At 43.3% G+C, this 22,161-nt stretch overlaps 1 protein-coding gene across 1 annotated transcript in view; it reads right to left on the bottom strand.

The window, feature by feature from the left end:
* The window catches only part of LOC109869939 (TANK-binding kinase 1-binding protein 1), a 121,971-nt gene that overhangs the window by 43,167 nt on the left and 56,643 nt on the right, over positions 1–22,161 (bottom strand). Inside the window, exons 2-5 of the mRNA XM_020460262.2 lie at positions 16,897–17,140; positions 9,060–9,185; positions 5,524–5,628; positions 4,623–4,767 (exon numbers count right to left, since the gene is read on the bottom strand). Of these exons, the coding sequence (XP_020315851.1) occupies positions 4,623–4,767; positions 5,524–5,628; positions 9,060–9,185; positions 16,897–17,124 (604 nt within the window). The 5' untranslated portion in view covers positions 17,125–17,140. The remainder of the gene's footprint in view (positions 1–4,622; positions 4,768–5,523; positions 5,629–9,059; positions 9,186–16,896; positions 17,141–22,161) is intronic.

The raw sequence follows: 22,161 nt of genomic DNA, 5'->3' as shown, positions 1-22,161 counted from the left end.
ACAAATGTTCTTCTTTGTGATCCAAACACCTCAAATGTAGATGAATCTGTCCATAACACTTTTTCCCAATCTTCCGCTGGCCAGTGTCTGTGTTCTTTTGCCCATCTTAATCTTTTCTTTTTATTGGCCAGTCTGAGACATGGCTTTTTCTTTGCAACTCTACGTAGAAGGCCAGAATCCTGAAGTCACCTCTTCACTGTTGATGTTGAGACTGGTGTTTTGCGGGTACTATTTAATGAAGCTGCCAGTTGACGACTTGTCTCGACACGCTAATGTACCTGTCCTCATGCTCAGTTGTGCACCGGGGCCTCCCACTCCTCTTTCTATTCCTTGTTAGAGCCAGTTTGTGCTGTTCTGTGAAGGGAGTAGCACACAGCGTTGTACCTTCATTTCACAGAACAAGAATAGACTGACTAGTTTCAGAAAAATGTTACTTGTTTCTGGCCATTTTGAGCCTGTAATCAAACCCACAAATGCTGATGCTCCAGATACTCAACTAGTCTAAAGAAGGCCAGTTTTATTGCTTCTTTAATCAGAACAACAGTTTTCAGCTGTGCTAACATAATTGCAAAATGTTTTTCTAATGATCAATTAGCCTTTTAAAATGATTAACTTGGATTAGCTAACACAAAGTGCCATTGGAACAGAGGAGTGATGGTTGCTGATAATGGGCCTCTGTAGATAATTCCATTTAAAAATCAGCCGTTTCCAGCTACAATAGTCATTTACAACATTAACAATGTCTACACTGTATTTCTGATCAAGTTGATGTTATTTTAATGGACATTATTTTTTTTTTCCTTCAAAAAGAAGGACATTTCTAAGTGACCCCAAACTTTTGAACAGTAGTGTATAATAATTTAAGTAGAAAAACACAACGTTTTGAATCCAGCGTTGTTTTGTATATCAGTTTATAAATCATAAGCCATGGAATTGAAACATCAAAAATCTCACTATTTTGCAACCTTTATTGCGCAGCTGTAATTTTTGGGGTCCTTAAATGGAACTGGTTAAAGATTTGTATTTGTATATATACTGCTGCTCTTGAATTAATTGTGGCTTTTATTTATTTTTCTTATCCATTTTTCCTTTCAACTGCATTGTGGTTCAGGGATTCGTAAGTAAGCGTTTCACTGTATTCGGCGCATGTGACTAATACAATTTGATTTGATTTGATTTGTAAGGTGCCAGTCAAATGTTGGTGGATGGAGCGAGACATGATGTCCCAGATGTGCCCAATTGGATTCAGGTCTGGGGAATGGGCGGGCCAGTCCATAGCATCAATGCCTTCCTCTTGCAGGAACTACTGACACACTCCAGCCACATGAGGTCTAGCATTGTCTTGACCGCCAAACCGGTCATGCTGGAGGATGTTTTCATCTGCTTTCATCTGTGAAGAGCACAGGGCGCCAGTGGCGAATTTTCCAATCTTGGTGTTCTCTCGCAAATGCCAAACGTCCTGCACGGTGTTGGGCTGTAAGCACAACCCCCAACTGTGGACGTCGGGCCCTCATACCACCCTCATGGAGTCTCTTTCTGACCGTTTGAGCAGACACATGCACATTTGTGGCCTGCTGGAGGTCATTTTGCCGGGCTCTGGCAGTGCTCCTCCTGCTCCTCCCTGTACAAAGGCGGTCCTGCTGCTGGGTTGTTACCCTCCTACGGCCTCCTCCACGTCTCCTGATGTACTGGCCTGTCTCCTGGTAGTGCCTCCATGCTCTGGACACTACGCTGACAGACACAACAAACCTTCTTGCCACAGCTCGCATTAATGTGCCATTCTGGATGAGCTGCACTACCTGAGCCACTTGTGTGGGTTGTAGACTCCGTCTCATGCTACCACTAGAGTGAAAGCACTGCCAGCATTCAAACGTGACCAAAACATCAGCCAGGAAGCATAGGAACTGAGAAGTGGTCTGTGGTCACCACCTGCAGCACCACTCCTTTATTGGGGGTGTCTTTCTAATTGTCTATAATTTCCACCTGTTGTCTATTCCATTTGCACAACATCATGTGAAATTTATTGTCAATCAGTGTTGCTTCTTAAGTGGACAGTTTGATTTCACAGAAGTGTGATTGACTTGGAGTTACATTGTGTTGTTTTAGTGTTCCCTTTATTTTTTTGAGCAGTGTATATATAAGTATTCAGACCCTTTGCTATGAGACTCAAAGTGAGCTCAGGTACACCCTGTTTCCACTGATCATCCTTGAGATGTTTCTACAACTTGATTGGAGTCCACCTGTGGTAAATTCAATTGATTAGACATGATTTGAAAATGCACACATTTGTCTATGTGAGGCAGAGAAGGTTACCAAAAAATGTCTGGAGCATTGAAGATCCCCAAGAACATAGTGGCCTCCATCATTCATAAATGGAAGAATACTCTTTCTAGAGCTGACAGCCTGACCAAACTGAGCAATCTGGGGAGAAGGGTCTTGGTTAGGGGGGTGACCAAGAACCTGATGGTCACTGACAGAGCTCTAGAGTTCCTCTGTGGAGATAGGAGAACCTTCCAGAAGGACAACCATCTCTGCAGCACTCCAGCAATCAGGCCTTTATGGTAGAGTGACCAGACAGAAGCAACTCCTCAGTAAAAGGCACATGACAGCCTGCTTGGAGTTTTTCAAAAGCTACCTAAAGACTCTCAGACCATGAGAAACAAGATTCTCTGGTCTGATGAAACCAAGACTGAACTCTTTGGCCTGAATGCCAAGTGTCATGCCTGGAGGAAACCTGGCACCATCCCTAAGGTGAAGCATGGTGGTGGCAGCATCATGCTGTGGGGATGTTTTTCAGCAGCATGAGCTGGGAGACTAGTCAGGATCGAGGCAAAGATGAAGGGCGCAAAGATCCTTGATGAAAACCTGCTCCAGAGTGCTCAGGACCTCAGACTAGGGGCAAAGCTTCACCTTCCAACAGGACAACGACCCTAAGCAGACAGCCAAGACAACGCAGGAGTGGCTTTGGGACAAGTCTGAATGTTCTTGTTCGATCGAACATCTCTGGAGAGACCTGAAAATAGCTACAGGTGTGCCAAGCTTGTAGCGTCATACCCAAAAGGACTCGAGGCTATAATCGCTGCAAAAGGTGCTTCAACAAAGTACTAAGAAAAGGGTCTGAACATTTTATTTATAAAAAATGTTGGCCAGCTCTGGCCAGCGCTGACAATATTTTTGAATGCAGTGGCGTGTATTCATGGATGCCAAGGGAAGCCAGGCTTCCCAAATATATGACCAATAGAAATATTAAAAGGATAAAATATTTGATATTTCGTCTCTCTGTTTTTTCATAATTTTTAGCCAATTTGCAAGTGGCTGAATCTCACAAATCAGAGTGAGGAAATAATTTGTCCTCTTGCCGCCGTACCATTTGATTGATTGATGCCAGCAAGAATTTGGCCTCCCTTGATAAAAAATGCATACAAAATAATTTGCCAATTAGCGTTGAGCTGAGCTCAACTGTGGGTTGTCCTGGTGCAGCAAAATGCCCCCCAAGGAAGGCTAGTTTGGATTTGACTTCAGACCAATCAAATCACTCCCTAAGCAAAAGGTAATTTTCAGAAAAACATCTCTGTTTCTGATCAACTTGTGTTGATGTCTTGCAGCAGCTAATTTGCTAAATTGTCCCTTTTCTAATCTATGGATGGAGATGGGGATTTGGACTTGTGGTTTTGCCTTAATTCTCTGCACAGGTCAACGATTATGACGCCAATTCTGACACAGACAGACAGACAGACAGACAGACAGACAGACAGACAGACAGACAGACAGACAGACAGACAGACAGACAGACAGACAGACAGACAGACAGAGACACACACACACACACACACACACACACAAATCAGTACCATGGACAGCCACATGATATTTAGCAACATTGATTTGACTAAATTGTTTTTGGTATCTTTAAATTTGTCTTCACTGTATTAAACTAAGCATGTATAACCTTGTTGATTTCTTTAAATGTTCAAGTTGAAATGGTGCTGGAATTAGCGGAGGCAAAGGCTCCTGTTGTCTTTGTGCTGATTTGCGGTAACTCCTTGGTTCTAAATCAATAGCTGTTTAGTAAACTGTTCGAAAACATGAACTTGCTTGACCATGCTGCAGGGGACATAATTGTTTGTTACATGCATTATTTGCTTCGCGGACTTCACAGGACAGATGCTACTCTCCGGTTTTGTGATGAAACAAACATAGGTGTAGTTGAATTTACTCCTCCACTGTGTGACTGTTGTCTTTTTGTCGTCGCTGCCTTATTGTATATCACGGGGGGTATGGACGAATGTGTTATAGAGCAAACAACGCAATTATCACAACATAGGTTGTAATATAGCTTTTTTACTCGCTCGGCTTCCTCAGTGATTTTACCCACGCACCACTACTGTTTTTATGAGGACATTGACTAATCCAAATCAGCTCCTGAACTAAAGTGTATTGAAATTAACAATCTAATTCGATCCTGCAAGTGCCGGCTGACAATATAGAGTCTGAGAACAGTATCATCTATCCTACAAGTGCCAGTAGTAAAGAGAGAGTGAGAAGGGTATCTATCCTGCAAGCGCCAACATAGAGTGTGTGAGAAGGGTTTCAAGCTTTATGTCACACCAATAGGGACTCACTGTGATTGTCTGGGCTATGTAGCTGCAGGTATTGGATGTCCTTGCTGTGTAGCTGGGTGTTGAGCTTCTGTAGTGAGTTGTCTCTCTGTCTCAGAGCAGACTCCAGATCCACGATATGCTCCGCGTGCTTCTCCACTAGACTGGTCTAGGATCAGATACAGAAACACAAACAGATGTCATTGACAACAATATTCTGAGAATTTGGGTAAAGCAAATACAGATCTGGAATCAGACTGGTGGAAAGGTGGGTATAAGACCAAAGGCTTATTAGTGTCCTGGTTAGTGTTTGATATATAGCATACATAATGGCAGGTCTAACATAGTTGAAATCTTAGACAATGTAAAGTAATTTTATAGGATTTCACATTTACTGTAAATTGTTCAGGGCTTGGCAGGCGATCTCTACAACCAACCTCTTTCGGACACTTGATCTAAAATCATGCAAAATGCTGAGACTGCAGTGTTGCTTTTCAATTTCAGATAAGATTTTCTTAGATTCGTTTTTTTTAAAGTTATCTTGGGCATCTCTGCTTCATTGGGCTTATAGTTGGCTTATAACCAGGTAGAACACAGGTTGGGGGTAGAACCATGGCCTCAATCATAAGAGATGCCCTACTGATATACTGTAGGGGTTTCTGAACAGCTACTTAAGGTTAAGTAAGGCTCTAGCCACCCTGTCGCCATTGTAGCTTAGAGCTCAATAAATTATAAATGTTCCTAGAAAGTTTTAAGGTGAATATTTAAGATCATTAAAAAATCATTTTGGGAACAATTGGGAGCATGTTTTAGATTGAATGGATGGAGGGGGGATGGAGGGATGGAGGGAGGAAGAACACAGATGGAATATTGGATGGATGGGAGGGTGGAGGGACGCAGGCATGGAGGTATGGGATTTTCGGACCATTTTGTCCAGGTCTCTCTGGAGGTTGTTCTTCTCCATGTGGATCTTCTCATAGGCCTGGATCACATCCTCCAGCTGCTCCTGGAGCTCTTTCCTCTTCTGGAGCTGAGAGAGAGAGATCCAATTTGATTTGTCACATACACATGGTTAGCAGATGTTAATGCGAGTGTAGCGAAATGCTTGTGCTTCTAGTTCCGACAATGCAGTAATAACCAACAAGTAATCTAACTAACAATTCCAAAAAACTACTGTCTTATACACAGTGTAAGGGGATAAAGAATATGTACATTAAGATATATGAATGAGTGATGGTACAGAGCAGCATAGGCAAGATTCAGTGGATGGTATCGAGTACAGTATATACATATGAGATGAGTATAGACGGAAAGAGATAGAGAGAAAGATAGAGAGGGAAAGGGAGAGACAGAAAAAAAGGTCCAGTCACCAGGACCATAAATACAAATTCCATCTAGATGCTGATGCCCTAGAGCACACAAAAAAACGATACATACCTTGGCCTAAACATCAGCGCCACAGGTAACTTCCACAAAGCTGTGAACGAGCTGAGAGACAAGGCAAGAAGGGACTTCTATGCCATCAAAAGGAACATAACATTGGAAATACCAATTACGATCTGGCTAAAAATACTTTAATCAGTTCTAGAACCCATTGCCCTTTACGGTCTGGGGTCCGCTCACCAACTAAGAACTCACAAAATGGGACAAACACCAAATTGAGACTCTGCATGCAGAATTCGGCAAAAAAATCATCCGTGTACAACGTAAAACACCAATTAATTATCAAAATCCAGGAAAGAGCCATTAAATTCTACAACCACCTAAAAGGAAGCGATTCCCAAACCTTCCATAACAAAGCCATCACCTACAGAGAGATGAACCTGGAGAAGAGTCCCCAAAGTAATCTGGTCCTGGGGCACTGTTCACAAACACAAACATACCCACAGAGCCCAAGGACAGCAACACAATTAGACGCAACCAAATAATGAGAAAACAAAAGATAATTACTTGACACATTGGAAAGAATTAACAAAGAATTAAGGAAAGAATTAATAATTAAAAACAGAGCAAACTAGAATGCTATTTGGCCCTAAACAGAGAGTACACAGTGGCAGAATACCTGACCACTGTGACTGTTCCACTGTGACTGACACAAACTTAAGGACAGCTTTGATTATGTACAGACTTGGCTCTCAAGACAAGACAGGCTGTCATGCCCTGACCTTAGAGATCCTTTTTATGTCTCTATTTGGTTTGGTCAGGGTGTGATTTGGGGTGGGCATTCTATGTTCTATTATTTGTATTTCTATGTTTTCGCCAGGTCTGGTTCTCAATCAGGGACAGCTGTCTATCGTTGTCTCTGATTGAGATCCATACTTAGGTAGCCCTTTTTCCCACCTGTCTTTGTGGGAAGTTGACTTTTGTTTATGGTACATAGCCTGTAGCTTCACAATTGTTTTGTTGTTTTGTTGGCGTCATTTTTAAAAATAATTTAAAAATGTACACTCACCACGCTGCACCTTGGTCAACTTCCTTCAACAACCGTGACACAGGCTATGTGCACACTACCCACAAAATGAGGTGGAAACTGAGCTGCACTTCCTAACCTGCCAAATGTATGACCATCTTAGAGACACAAATTTCCCTCAGATTACACAGATCCACAAAGTATTTGAAAACAAACCCAACTTTGATGAACTCCCATATTTACTGTGTGAAATACCACAGTGTGCCATCACAGCAGTAAGATTTGTTACCTGATGCCACAAGAAAAGGGCAACCAGGGAAGAACAAACACCATTGGAAATACAACCAATATTTAAGTTTATTTATTTTCCTTTTGTACTTTAACTATTTGCACATAGTCACAACACTGTATATGACATTTGAAATGTCTTTATTCTTTTGGCATTTCTATGAGTGTAATGCTTACTGTTCATTTTTATTGTTTATTTCACTTGCTTTGGCAATGTTAACATATGTTTCCCATGCCAATAAAGCCCTTGAATTGAATTGACAGAGAAAGAAAGTAAGACGAGGAATTAAATGATCGAAGAGCCAGTCCCAATTTCCTGTTTTCATTCATTTCACTGCTGGAACATCTTTTTAGAAGCAAAATAAATAAACTTGTTCTATTATAGTTAGTTTTTTTTCATCTAATGCTTCTCTCAGTCTAAAGCCTGAAGAAATACTCCATAGTGATTCTCATGCAGGACACAAATAACTTCAGACAGTGCCTGTGTCTCCCAGACAGTCTAGACAGCCATTACATGTATTTCCATTCCAGCAATTACTTGTAATATTGAGACAAGAAAATTTGCAACAATAGTATCTTGATGACTTTCACACCCACAGATCAAGGCTCGTATTTATAAAGCATCTCAGAGTAGAATCAGGCCCCGCTGTCCATATAATAATTTATTATTATCTAAAAGGCCAACCTGACCTCCATATCAGCACCCCTACTCTGAGACTCTTTAACATGGGCCCTGTCTGATATCAAAGTCATGGACACTCAATACTGTAAATTATATCCAGTAATTTAAGTGGGAGACATGGTGGACAAATGGATAGATGACTGAGGAAGAAAACAAATGACTAAGATGGAAATGAATGAGGGTTTGGGGGTCACTGGGGGAAACGCTGACAAAGAGAGGGGAACTGAAAGAAAACCAGAGAGAAAGAGGGAGAGAGAATGAGAGGGGGGAGAAGAGGACCAGAGAGAACGAGGGAGTGAGAGAAAGAGAGAGACAAAGTCACAAAAAAAGAGAGGGAAAGAGAGAAGGCAACTTAAGCAACTGAGAGATATGACAGTGCAAGATGCTTGAGCAGTGCAGAATTCAGCAGAAGCGTGTCTATGGTAACACATTGAAATCACGGCCAAGGTGAGCCAGGCAGTCAACATCGTGACTAAGAGCCAGGCAGTCAACATCGTGACAAAGAGGAGTGGAGACAGATTACACGTGAAGCAGACTCGCTCGCTACCCTCCTGGCTGTGTGGATAGAAAACGTGGTTTGCTAGGTGGAAGCCACTGTTTCAGGTTGTCAGGGGAAGCTAATATTGCCTTGACTGTGTACTGGGCTTGCTCATTGAGGCGTGACACTAACAATCTCTATAAAGGTCTTTGTCGAAGCGCTCTGACCTTGTGTGTTCAAGGGACAAAGCGCATCCCTTGAACATGTTCCCATAAACCTCTTCCTCCCCCTCGCTCTTTTTTAATCACGGCTTCGTATTCTTCATTCACACCACTCCCCCTCTCCTCACCTCTCCTCTCCTGCCTCTCCTTCCTCCCTCTCAACAATACACAAAGTGATATATAAATTGTTCAGGGAAGAATAGAGTAGTTCTTTCATTTTATAGCTAGCTATAGCAATGTTTACACTGTGTACTTGCTAACAGAGGTACGTTTTTCACAGTACTCATCATCCTATGATTTTACATGCCACGGGAAGAAAATGATAGATACTGCGCATTGTGGGTGGGATTAAATGAAGCCCCAGGTGTTTTCTCACTCTCACCTCGTGGGTGAGGGTGCTGACTTTCTGCTGCAGGTTGCCGTTCTCTGACCGCAGTAGACTTGTCTCCTTGGACTCAAAGCTGCAGTAGGAGTTCCTGTCCTCCCCAAACTCACTGATCATAGGGAACTGGAGAGGGAGAGAGGAGCATAACATTATTTATAATTCGTACGATACAGGTCTTGTCATGTAACTTTTTCTCCCACACATTCTCCATACATAACAGTATACAATAATCTTTCAATCTTGTTAGACATTACTCTTATAACTCCTATATTGTTTAAGAAATACAGAGAAAAACAGTGCACCGAGCAACAGCATAGAGTGAGTTGAGCATCTGTTTACTTGGGGAAACTCATGGTCCAAACACACCGGGACAGTCATGAAGAGGGCACGACAATGCCTATTCCCCCTCACATGTTCCATAATTATGACATAACATTGAAGGTTGTGCAATGTAACAGATATATTTAGACTTAGGATTGCCAACCGTTTGATAAAATACATAACGGTTCCGTATTTCACTGAAAGAATAAATGTTTTGTTTTCGAAATGATAGTTTCTGGATTTGACCATATTAACGGCTCGTATTCTCTTTTTGTTGTATTATAGTTAAGTCTATGATTTGATATTTGATAGAGCAGTCTGACTGAGCGGTGGTAGGCAGCAGCAGGCTTGTAAGCATTCATTCAAACTTTACTGCGTTTGCCAGAAGCTCTTAGCAATGCTTGATCACAGTGCTGGTTATGAATTCAAACCAATCAACTCCTGAGATTAGGCTGGCAATACTAAAGTGCCTATTAAAACATCCAATAGTCAAAGGTATTTGAAATACAAATGGTATAGAGAGAAATTGTCGACGAGTCATAATTCCTATAATAACTGCAACCTAATATTTCTTTACTGTGAATATTGAAGAACTGTGAATATTGAACCACCAGCTTTCATATGTTCTGCGCAAGGAAGTTAAACGTTAGCTATTTTACATGGCACATTTTCCAACACTGTTTTTGCATTATTTAAACCAAATTGAGCATGTTTCATTATTTATTTCAGACTACATAGATTTTATTTATGTATTATATTAAGTTAAAATAAGTGTTCATTGTTGTAATTGTCATTATTTCAAATATATATATGTATATTAAAATCAAACGATTAATCGGTATCAGCTGTTTTTGGTCATCCAATAATCGGTTTCGGTATCGGCATTGAAAAATCATAATCGGTCGACCTCTACTTTGGACCATGAGAGTTTGTTGGTGATGTGGACACCAAGGAACTTGAAACTCTCGACCCACTCCACTTCAGTCCCGTCGATGTTAATAGGGGCCTGTTCTGCCCTCCTTTTCCTACAGTCCACGATCAGCTCAATTTGTCTTGCTCACATTTTGAGTGAGAGGTTGTTGTCCTGGCACCACACTGCCAGGACTCTGATCTCCTACCTATAGACTGTCTCATCATTGTCGGTGATCAGGCCTACCACTTGTGTCATCAGCAAACTTAATGATGGAGTCGTGTTTGGCCATGCAGTCGTGGGTGAACAGGGAGTACAGGAGGGGACTAAGCACGTATCCCTGAGAGGCCCCAGTGCTGAGGATCAGCGTGGCAGATGTCTTGCTGCCTACCCTTACTACCTGGGGGCGGCCCTTCAGGAAGTCCAGGATCCAGTTGCAGAGGGAGGTGTTTAGTCCCAGGGTCCTTAGCTTAGTGATGAGCTCTGTGGGTACTGAGGTGTTGAATGCCGAGCTGCAGCCAATGAACAGCACTCTCACATAGGTGTTCCTTTTGTCCCGATGGGAAAGGGCAGTGTGGAGCAGTGATTAAAAAAGTACCCAGTAAAATCCTACTTGAGTAAGAGTCCAAAAGTAATTGGTTTTAAATATACTTAAGTATCAAAAGTAAATGTAATAGCAAAAATATACTTAAGTATCATAAGTAAAAGTAAATGTATAAAACATTTCAAATTCCTTATATTAAGCAAGCCAGACAGCACGATTTTCTTGGTTTTTAAATTCACAGATAGCCAGGGCCACACTGCAACACTCATACAACATTTACAGTCAAAGCATTTGTGTTTAGTCAGTCTGCCAGATCAGATGCAGTAGGGATGACCTACTGAATTATGTGCGTGAATTAGACAATTTTCCTGTCCTACTAAACATTCAAAATGTCAAAAGTACTTTCGGGTGTCAGGTAAAATGTATGGAGTAGAACTTACATTATGTTCTTTAGAATGTAATGGAGTAAAAGTAAAAATTGTCAAAAATATAAAGCACAGATCCCTCCCAAAACTACTTAAGTAGTACTTTAAAGGATTTTTACTTAAGTTCTTTACACCACTTACACCACTGGAGTGCGATTGAGATGGCGTTGTCTGTGGATCCGCCAAGGCGGCAATCGAACCGGAGGTGGTTCAGGGCCTCCGTGAGCCATGACCAGCCCCCCAAAGCATCTCATGGCTACCGACGTGAGCGGGGCGGTAAGCATTTAGGCAGGTTACCTTGGCTTTCTTGGGCCATGGCGGTCTACTTGAAACATGCAGGCATTACAGACTCCGCCAGGGAGAGGTTGAAAATGTCAAGGGTACAGGTCGGAGAGCAGTGAACTGTGGTTCACCCAGGATGGCGTGGAACCCCAAGAGCACACCTTTGGATTATGATGGTAATGTCTATCTGACACTCTTGGCTACAAGCAAGGTCACATGGAGAAAGTTGAGCCCACCATGCGCAACATTTATCAGATCCTTGCCAGCCAGTACGATCCACTTGGCCTCATTGCCCCATACACCACACAGGCCAAGGTTGTGGTCCAGAGGCTCTGGACCAAGGAAAGAGTGTAGGATGACCCAGACTTACCTGAAGATTACATGAATCAATGCACCAATTTCCAGCTCCTTTCCAAAGAACAGAAAGAATCCTGGATCAAGACAAATGAAAGATGTTGGAAGTGTGGACGCGGACACCAAGCAGCTCAGTGTACTCTCAAGGCTGTGCAAGAAGTGCGAGAAGAAGCGTCTTGAGATTGCCCATGATGTCAACACTAGCCCAACTGCTACAAAGAACGCTAGCACGAATGCTATGAAGACCGCCAGCACAAAGGCGCCAACAGAGAGCATTTGCCTGGTGAGCTCCACTGCAGGCTCTCTACGTTGATCGACCTTCCGGCAGCAGCAAGGTGCTGCTAAAGATGAGTCGAGTCATCTTGCAGAGCGGCCACAAGTCACTTGACACGTACGCCCTGTTGCACTATACTTCTACACGAAACAGCAGAGCAGCTAGCCCTCCAAGGCAATCAAGAGGACTTGGCACCTTGTACGGTGGGTCAAGATGTCAATCAACCATGGAGCTTCTGTGTCATTCTCTGTGGACCCTGTTACTCAACCAAACAGGTCCTTTGACATCCACAGAGCCTTCACAGCTGAAGAGTTGCGCCTTGCACCGCATACCTTCCCCGTCAAAGCCCTTCAGAAAAGATATCGGCACCCCAAAGGCCTACCCCTCCAACCACTGGATCAGGTGCAGCCGTTACTGCTCATCAGATCAGATTATCCCCATCTAATCACTCCGGCAGAGCCAGTGCATTTGGCTCCCCCTGGCGGACCTGCCGCCATCAAGACTCAGCTCGGATAGACCCTTCAAGGCCCTTCAAAGTTCCTGCAGCAAAGTCTTGCTCCACAACAGTGCCTTATCTCTCCATCTGCAGAGCTCTTCAGGTATGTAGAGAAGCTCTGACAGTTGGATACGCTGCAGTACAGGAGTGACAAGCTCATCACACCGTCCAGACAAGATGGAGAAGACCGTCAGAGTCGAAGTTGACGGGGTTCAAAGGTACTCCACTCCTCCCTTAGAAGCTCCGAAGGAGGCAGTACTGGCTCATCTGCGAGGGACAGAGAAGCGTCTGTCCAAGGATCCAGACAAGATGGAGAAGACCATCAGAGTCGAAGTTGACGGGGTTCAAAGATGACCCAGACTTACCTGAAGATCTTCTCCAAGCGTGGCTTATTTGTGAGAAAAAACATTCACAGCTGTCTCAGGTCACACTACCAAGGTGTTACATCAGCCCCGACATGGATCTCCCAACGAGCAAAAGAAGTGTTCAAGTCTTCAATGATGCCTCAGAACGTGCATACTGTGCCATCGCGTACCTCTGTACTGAAGACACCAATGGACAGATCCAAGTGGTATTCCTTGCAGCAAGATCAAGAGTGGCCCCGAAATGACAACAGTCGATGCCAAGACTCGAGCGCTGCGCTGCACTCACTGATGCCCAGCTGGCCGTGGTCATCAGAAAATAACTCACCCTGGAAATCCATGAGGTCACGTACTGGTCGGATTCTACAACAGTCTTAACCTGGCTCCAGTCACACTCCTGCAGGTACAAAGTATTTGTAGGCACAAGAGTCACAGAAATACAGGAGCTCACAGACTCCCAGGCCTGGCATTGCGTGGACACAGAGAGAAATCCGGATGACGATATCACATGCGGCAAGATGCTGTCTCGGCTTTCAGAACACAACCGTTGGAGTCAAGGTCCTCCATTCCTGTGGCAGGTCCAGTCATCCTGCCGAGAAGACCAAGTACTTCCTGACAAAGCAAAGGAGCTGCGGAAGCCTACCTTCTGTGGACTCCTGTCAGCGGACTTCACGTTGTCTCTCTCTGATGTTGCCCAGTTCAACACTTTCCATGAGCTGGTGGAAGCCACAGTGCAGATGCTACACGGGGTGGCCAGTAGTGGAGACAGCCCTTCAGTCGATGATTTCAAGCAAGCAGAACTTGAAGTACTCAGACATGCTCAGTCTGAGAGCTTCCCAGAAGACCTCTCCCTACTAGAGGCAGGGAAGCCAATCCCTCCGAGCAGCCATCTGGTGAAGCTGGCCCCGGAGTATGACAATGACACCAGACTGATTCCATGTTGGAGATTGCCTTTGGAGGTGGTTCTGGACCCAGGTCATCCACTCACCAGGTTGTAGATCAAGAAATATGATGAGCAGCTGAGGCACCCGCGACCAGAGAGGTTGTTTTCTGAGTTACGTCGAAGGTTCTGGATTCTGAGAGGGAGGGCTCCCATTCGCTGTTTTCAGCTTGGCTGCACCGGATGCGGGATGTGGCAATGGCCAGCCAGATGTGCCTAGGATGGTTGACCTGCCTCCAGCCTGACTGTGGCTTCACAAGCCCACATTTTATTCTACAGGCGTGGACTGCTTTGGACCATATATCATCAAGATGGGCCAAAAGAAATTAAAAGAGAAGGGGCATCATCTTTAAGTCCATGACAACCCAGGCTGCACAAGTGGATCTCCTGACGAACATGGATTCCAGTTCATTAATCGCTCAAAGAGGAAGGCCCTTTCAGTTCCTGTCCGATCGAGGAACAAATTTCAAGGGAGTGGAGCGAGAGCTACAGGAGGCCTTCACGAGTCTCCACCCACAGTTCGAGGAACAATTAGCCAGTCAGAAGATTCGCTTCACCTTCAACCCACCAAGTGCGCCACACTTTGGAGGATGCTGGGAGAAACCTGAACTGCTCAGTCGCAAAAAATGGAGACACAGCCAGGTTCTAGCCCACCATTTCTGGCACTGCTTCAGACGGAACTACTTACCTGCACTTCAAGGCCGCCATAAGTGGCACAAGGATAAGGAAGACCTTGCAGTTTGGACAGTTATGATGATCGTGGATGATCAGTCTCCTAGGGCACTCTGGCAAGTTGGAACTGTCAAGTAAGTTATCCCTGGAGCAGATGGTAAAATGAGGACAGCAGAGATCCAAGTCAAGGACAGAACCTACGTCAGGCATGTTGCTCGAATCATCCAGCTGCCCACCCTTCCTCAAGAAGCTACTGACCCTTAGCTGGCTTGTCAGTTGAAGCAAATATGTATAACACATTTGCGTGTGGCTGTAAAAAACGGCCAGCTCATCTCTTTTCCAAGACCCCAACTTTCTTTTGGTTTTCCTATTGAAATAAGGTCACGCCAATCATTATAATTTTATTAGCCTATCAGCATCCTTTTTTCCCCGGGACTTAGCATAATGTTTAAATGTTGACATGCAAATAGGCAAATTTCCCCATACTATGCTATAGCCTAAGTTCTCTTTTCTTTACAGAACCACAATTAGTATCAGAGAGAGTGTTGTTGTATATGTGTGTGTGGATCTTCTGAACAGAACACAATGTGGTGGTTGCTACCGGCCAAAAATCCAGAACCTAGATTTTTTATTTCTTTTTATTTGTCATGCCCTGACCTTAGAGATCATTTTTATTATCTATGTTTGGTTAGGTCAGGGTGTGACTCGGGTGGGAAAGTCTGTTTTCTATTTCTTTGTTTTTGGCCGTGTGTGTGGTTCCCAATCAGAGGCAGCTGTCTATCGTTGTCTCTGATTGGGGATCACATATAAGTTGTCATTTTCCTTTTGGATTTTGTGGGATCTTGTTTTCTGTTTAGTGTTTCTGCCTGACAGAACTGTGCGCTTTCGTTTTTTGTCTTTGTTATACACTAAAATCACGATGTACGCCTAACCACGCTAACCACCACCTTGGTCTCCTTCTCCCAACGAGAGCCGTTACATTATTGGTCCTTTTGAATTCATAAACAACCCATATTTTTCACTATTCCTACAACTGTTGTATTCGGCACATGTGACAAATAACATTTGATTTGATTTGACTTCACACAAAGACGGAACAACACACGTTATACAATATAACCAGAAATCACATGATCGTTTCCATCTTAAAGTGCCTAAATTTGACTGACTTAAATCATCCAATGATATTGATGTGAGGACCAAACAAACATTTTCCATTTAGAGAAACACCTCTTTCTACTTAGACTGAATTAGCAGTGTGTTGTAGCTCTGGAAGGAACTCTTCAGGGCCACACAGTCCTCACACTGTGAGGCACCAGCCACTCTAAACTCTCTACTTGTCAGCCACCTTACTCTTAGCCAGTCTTAAAGTTGGAGAACATTTTCCAACATTTTTCATATCTGCTACTCAGATTCAGAACATTTATTCAATTTTGGAAAGACCAATCGCATTATCTAGCATGCGAACTGGTCAGCTATTAAATTTAGTCTCTTTGTCTGCCACAAGAAACTAATTCAGTAATAACAAAATCAATACATTCGTTTTTTGCGTGATTCAAACTGAACATACTGTTCCTTTAATAAATAATTTATAACCATTCCACTGAAATGCAACCTAGTGGCAAAGCTTTGAGTGCCAGCTGCTCTGTTATGGACAGGTGTGTTAGTGAGTGACTGAGCGTACACACATCTGGGGAGGCAGTACAGACAAAACAAGCAATCTGGAGGCCCGAGGGCACTCTCTTCATCACCCTCCCTCTCTCTTCTTCTCTTTCTCTCTCATGCCCTTCTCCCTCCATCCCTCTCTCTCTCCCTCAACTGTTCTCTCTCCTCTCTTTCATCTCATCTGTAGCGTTCTCGCCCACATTACAGTCACCCTGCCAGGTGGGACAGCTCAGAGAGTTCATCTGCTGCACCAGCTGTGTCTCTCTACACCACTACTCTGCTACTCCATGCACGTAGAGAGCATGGGTGGCACATCACTTACTCAGCACAATACAACCACTGATGAGATACAGAGACGCTCGTCCCTCACACACAACATGCAACAGTGTTAGTCATCAATATAGGGAATATGGAAGCTAGATTAGCCAGTAAGTGAGACTTATTCCACTCCTCTAACTCCTATTACAGGAGTTTTTCCTTCCCAGAAAAATCTCAGACCTCTCTCTAACTAGAGTTTAGATTATTTCCTGGTCAAGTCACATGGTCAGGATCAGGAAAAGCTTATATGCCAATCGGCTCTTAGCCCTACCTTGATCTCGTAGATCTTGAGCTTCCTCTTGATGCCACTGTTCTCTCTCTCCAGGCCCGCGAGCCGTGTCTTGATGTCCTGGTAGGCAGTGATGAGGGCGAAGTGGGAGACGGAGTACATATCATCAGGGAGGGTTGAGGAGGACCAGCCCACGTCACCACAGCTGTCCTCCTTCAAGCCCTCGCCACCTCCCAGTAGCCTCAGCTCACCACCGAATAGAGATTCCATTGCTCAGAGCCTCAACCTGTCAGGATAGAACGACACAGAGAGAGAGATGATTAGTATGAAGATACAGTATGTAGAAACACTGTGTGGTGTGAGGCCAAGAGTTTTTTTCCTGACCATATTTCCTGGAAAGGAACGACTCTGGGCCCTAGTTATAGTCTGTTAAAGGTGTACGTGTCTCAGTCTTAAGGGCAATTGTGAAGCAGGAGGCAAAGCAATATTTTTCTGGCATAGGTTTATTAAATAAAAGGGGCTACAAAATTAAGGTGGGCAAAATATTTACAAACACCCTCACAAAAGTACAAAAACACAACAACAATAGAAGAAAACACTGAAAAGGTCCATAAAGGACTAGCCCTAAGCAGGCATTTCTCCTGTACAACTCACTTAGCACAGGTGGGTCTACCAGGATCTGAGCACCCTCCCCATGAGCAATGCTAACACTAGCAAAAACTACAAACATTCCCTACCGTTCAAAAGTTTGAGATCACTTAAAAATGTCCTTGTTTTTGAAATAAAAGCAAATTGCCAACAAACTGAAGATCTCGTACAATGCTGTGTACTACTCCCTTCACAGAATAGTGTGAACTGGCTCTAACCAGAATAGAAAGAGGAGTGGGACGCCCCTGTGCACAATTGAGCAAGAGGACAAGTACATTGGAGTGTCTAGTTTGAGGAACAGAAGCCTCACAAGTCCTCAAGTGGCACCTTTAAATAGTCCCCGCAAAACACCAGTCTCAATGTCAACAGTGAAGAGGCAAATCTGGGATGCTGGCCTTCTAGGCAGAGTTCCTCTGTCCAGTGTCTGTGTTCTTTTGCCCATCTTAATCTTTTATTTTTATTGGCGAGTCTTAGATATGGCTTTTTCTTTGCAACTCTGCCTAGAAGGCCAGCACACCGGAATTCCTGGCACCACTCCGCCAGGGCCCTTACCTCCTCCCTGTAGGCTGTCTCGTGATTGTTGGTAATGAGGCCTAAAGCTGTTGTGTAGTCTGCAAACTTGATGATTGAGTTGGAGGCATGCATGGTCAAGCAGTCATTGGTGAACAGGGAGTACAGGAGGGGGATGAGCAAGCACACTTGTGGGGCCCATGTGTTGAAGATCAGCGTAGTGGAGGTGTTGTTTCCTACCTTCACCACCTGAGGGTAGGCGTCAGGAAGTCCAGGACCCAGTTATACAGGGCAGGGTTCAGACCCAGGGCCCCGAGCTTAATGATGAGCATGGAGGATACTATGGTGTTGAAGACTAAGCTATAGGCAATGAACAGCATTCTTCCATAGGTATTCCTCTTGTCCAGATGGGATAGGGCAGTGTGCAGAGCAATGGCGATTGCATCGTCTGTGGATCTATTGGGGTGGTATGCAAATTAAATGGGTCTAGGGTGTCAGGTAAGGTAGAGGTAATAAGATTCTTAACTAGCCTTTCAAAGAACTTTATGGTGACAGAAGTTAGTGCTGTTAGTGATTTAGTTCAGTTACCTTTGCTTTCTTGGGTACAGGAACAAGGGTGGAGATCTTGAAGCAAGTGGGGACAGCAGACTGGGATGGGGAGAGATTGAATATGTCCGTAAACACTCCAGCCAGCTGGTCTGCGCATTCTCTGAGGACGCATCTAGGGATGCCATCTGGAGTGTTAGCATTAAATGTCTTACTCACGTCGGCCACGGAAAACGAGAGCCCGCAGTCCGTGGGAGCGGGCCGCGCCGGTGGCACTGTGTTATCCTCAAAGCGGGCGAAGGAGGTGTTTAGCTTATCCGGGAGCAAGGCGTCGATGTTCGTAACATGGCTGGTTTTCCCTTTGTAATCCGTGATTGTCTGTAGTACCTGCCACATACATCTCATGTCTGAGCCGTTGAATTGCGACTGTTTGATTGTCTTACGGAGGGAATAACTGCACTGTTTGTATTCAACCATATTTCCAATCACCTTGCCATGGTTAAATGCGGTTGTTTGCGCTTTCAGTTTTGCGCGAATACTGCCATCTATCTATCCACAGTTTCTGATTTGGGTAGGTTTTAATAGTCACAGTGGGAATAACATCCATTATCTACTTCCTGATAAATTCAGTCACCGTGTCAGTGTATATGTTGATGTTATTCTCAGAGGCTACCCGGAACATATCCCAGTCCGCGTCATCAAAACAAGCTTGGAGCATGGATACCGATCGGTCAGACCAGCGTTGAATAGACCTTATCACAGGTACTTCCTGTTTGAGTTTCTGGCTATAGGAAGGGATGAGCAAAATGGAGTCACAGTCTGATTTGCAGAAGGGATTGCAGGGGAGGGCCTTGTAGGCATCCCGGAAGTTGGAGTAGCAGTGGTCGAGTGTTTTACCAGCGCAAGTACTACAGTCAATGTGTTGGAAGAACTTCGGTACCGTTTTCCTCAAATTTGTTAAACTTTGTTAAAATCCCCTGCTACAATAAATGCAGCCTCAGAATATGTGTTTTCCAGTTTGCACAAAGTCCAGTGTAGTTCCTTGAGGGCTGTTGTGGTATCGGCTTGAGGGGGAATATACACCGCTGTGTCTATAACTGAAGAGAATTCTCTTAGGAGGTAATATGGTCGGCATTTGATTGTGAGGTATTCTAGGTCGGGTGAACAAAAAGACTTGAGTTTATGTACGTTATCACAATCACACCATGAGAAGTTAACTTCTTTGGGGTAGGGGGCAGTATTGGGTAGCTTGGATGAAAAACAGCCGTAAAAGCTAGAATATGCATATAATTAGTACATTTGGATAGAAAACATACAGTTTCTAAAACTGTTTGAATAATGTCTGTGAGTATAACATAACTCATATGGCAGGCAAAAACCTGAGAAAAATCCAACCAGGAAGTGGGAAATCTGAGATTTGTAGTTTTTAACTCAGCTCCCATTGAAGATACAGGGTGATATTAGTTATGTTTCACTTCCCAAGGCTTCCACTAGATGTCAACAGTATTTAGAACCTGTTTTGAGGATTCTACTCTAAAGGACGAGCTCTTTGGGATAAGAGCTCTTTGAGTGAGCGGTCTGGCAGAGTGCCACAGCCTCGGTCTGGCGCGCTCACGTGAAAGGTAGCTACGTTCCACTTCATTTGTACAGACAAAGGAACATTAATAACGTTTTATGTTAAAAACATCCTAAAGATTGATTCCATACTTAGTTTGGCATGTTTCTACGGGCTGTAACAGAACTCAACCTGAACGCGCTTTTGGAATTGTTTACCAAACGCCCTCACAAAAGAAGATATTTGGACATAACTGATGGACATTATCGAACAAATCAAACATTTATGGTGGAACTGGGATTCCTGGGAGTGCATTCTGATGAAGATCATCAAAGGTAAGTTAATATTTAAAATGCTATTTCTGAGTAATGTTGACTACCCAATATGGCGGGTATCTTTTTGGCTGCTTTGTTGTCTAAAGGCTGTACTCAGATTATTGCATGTTTTTTTTTTATCTGACACAGCGCTTGCATTAAGGAGAAGTTTATCTAAAGTTCCATGTATAATAGTCATCTTGTATAATAGTATCTTTATCAATGTTTATTATGAGTATTTCTGTAAATTGATGTGGCTCTCTGCAATATCACTGCATGTTTTAGAACTACTGAACGTAACGCGCCAATGTAAAGTCAGATTTTTTTAATATAAATATGAAAAAACATACATGTATTATGTAACATGAAGTCCTATGAGTGTCATCTGATGAAGATCATCAAAGGTTAGTGTTAGGTGAGAATCATCTGTTAATTGAATGATTAGAATATTCCGCCCTGAAACATATAATTGTATGGAAGTGATTAGAATGTATAAAATCATAATCAATAAATGTGTAGTCCTCGTCAGAATTAGGGTAAAGACAATATGTCTTTATGGTATTATAAACACAGACTGTCTGAGCTTGGTGCCGACCTGACTAGAGATTGGGAGAGAACAGGGAGTACGTGTCAAGAACAAGGTCACTAATCTCTGTCGGCTGGGTAGCAGGACATGTTTGTGTGCACGTGTGTGTGGGTATGGGTGTATGTGATGCTGTTTGTGTGTGTGTGCGTATAGTTGTGTGAATGTGTGGGCGTGAGAAGTCAGTATAAAATGAATTGGTTTGTATTCTTGACTTTAAAACGTTCCCGTGAATAAACCTTTTTGACTATTTTTTTAAATTGGGTTTATGTACCTGGAGAACATAATTCTCCTATCAGTTAGTGATTCATTTTATCTCTATTTCTGCTTTTTTGTGACTCCTCTCTTTGGCTGGAAAAAATGTCTGTGTTTTTCTGTGGCTTGGTGGTGACCTAACATAATCGTTTGTGGTGCTTTCGCTGTAAATCCTTTTTGAAATCAGACACTGTGGCTGTATTAACGAGAATTTTATCATTAAAATGGTGTAAAATACTTGTATGCTTGAGGAATTTTAATTATGAAATTTTTTGTTGTTTTGAATTTGGCGCCCTGCACTCTCACTGGCTGTTGCGGGGGGTTCCGCTAGCTCATACACACTGCTTCCACTCAGATGATAAAACAGCAGATGAACAACATGAAATAATGGAAGAAACAAATGTTGACAAATGTTGACCCAGGTTGATGTTTATTGTCATGCATCTTGTCCTGGAGGTAGAACTGAGCGCTATATGCCAGCTGCAAAGTCAAAATTGGCTATATCGTAAAAATTCCTGAAAACTGACATTTTGCTTTTGGTCTTAATTTAAGGTTATGGTTAGGCATTAGAGTTAACAGTGTGGTTAAGGTTAGGTTTAAAATACGATTTTATGACTTGGCTGTGCCAGCTAGTGACCACTCTGCAAAGCTGCCTCCAGGACATGAGTCATCCCAATAAATGCCAACCTGCAACACAAACTGGCAGAAGCTGAATTGACATAAATAGAGAACTTCATGCAGAATGTCTGTGTAACACCTGGTCTAGTATCCACTAATTATACAAAGAATACTCATGTTACAGTAACATTCATAACAGGAGCATTTGGCTGCTCTCAAATCATCGCTCCATGCATTCAGCATCCTGTCGAAGACATTGCTAAAATGTCATTAAGGCT

The sequence above is a fragment of the Oncorhynchus kisutch genome, linkage group LG25, assembly GCF_002021735.2.
Source record: "Oncorhynchus kisutch isolate 150728-3 linkage group LG25, Okis_V2, whole genome shotgun sequence".
Taxonomy (NCBI): Eukaryota; Metazoa; Chordata; class Actinopteri; order Salmoniformes; family Salmonidae; genus Oncorhynchus; species Oncorhynchus kisutch.
Note: the sequence above shows the minus strand (reverse complement) of the source record. Positions and strands in the feature narration are given on the sequence as shown.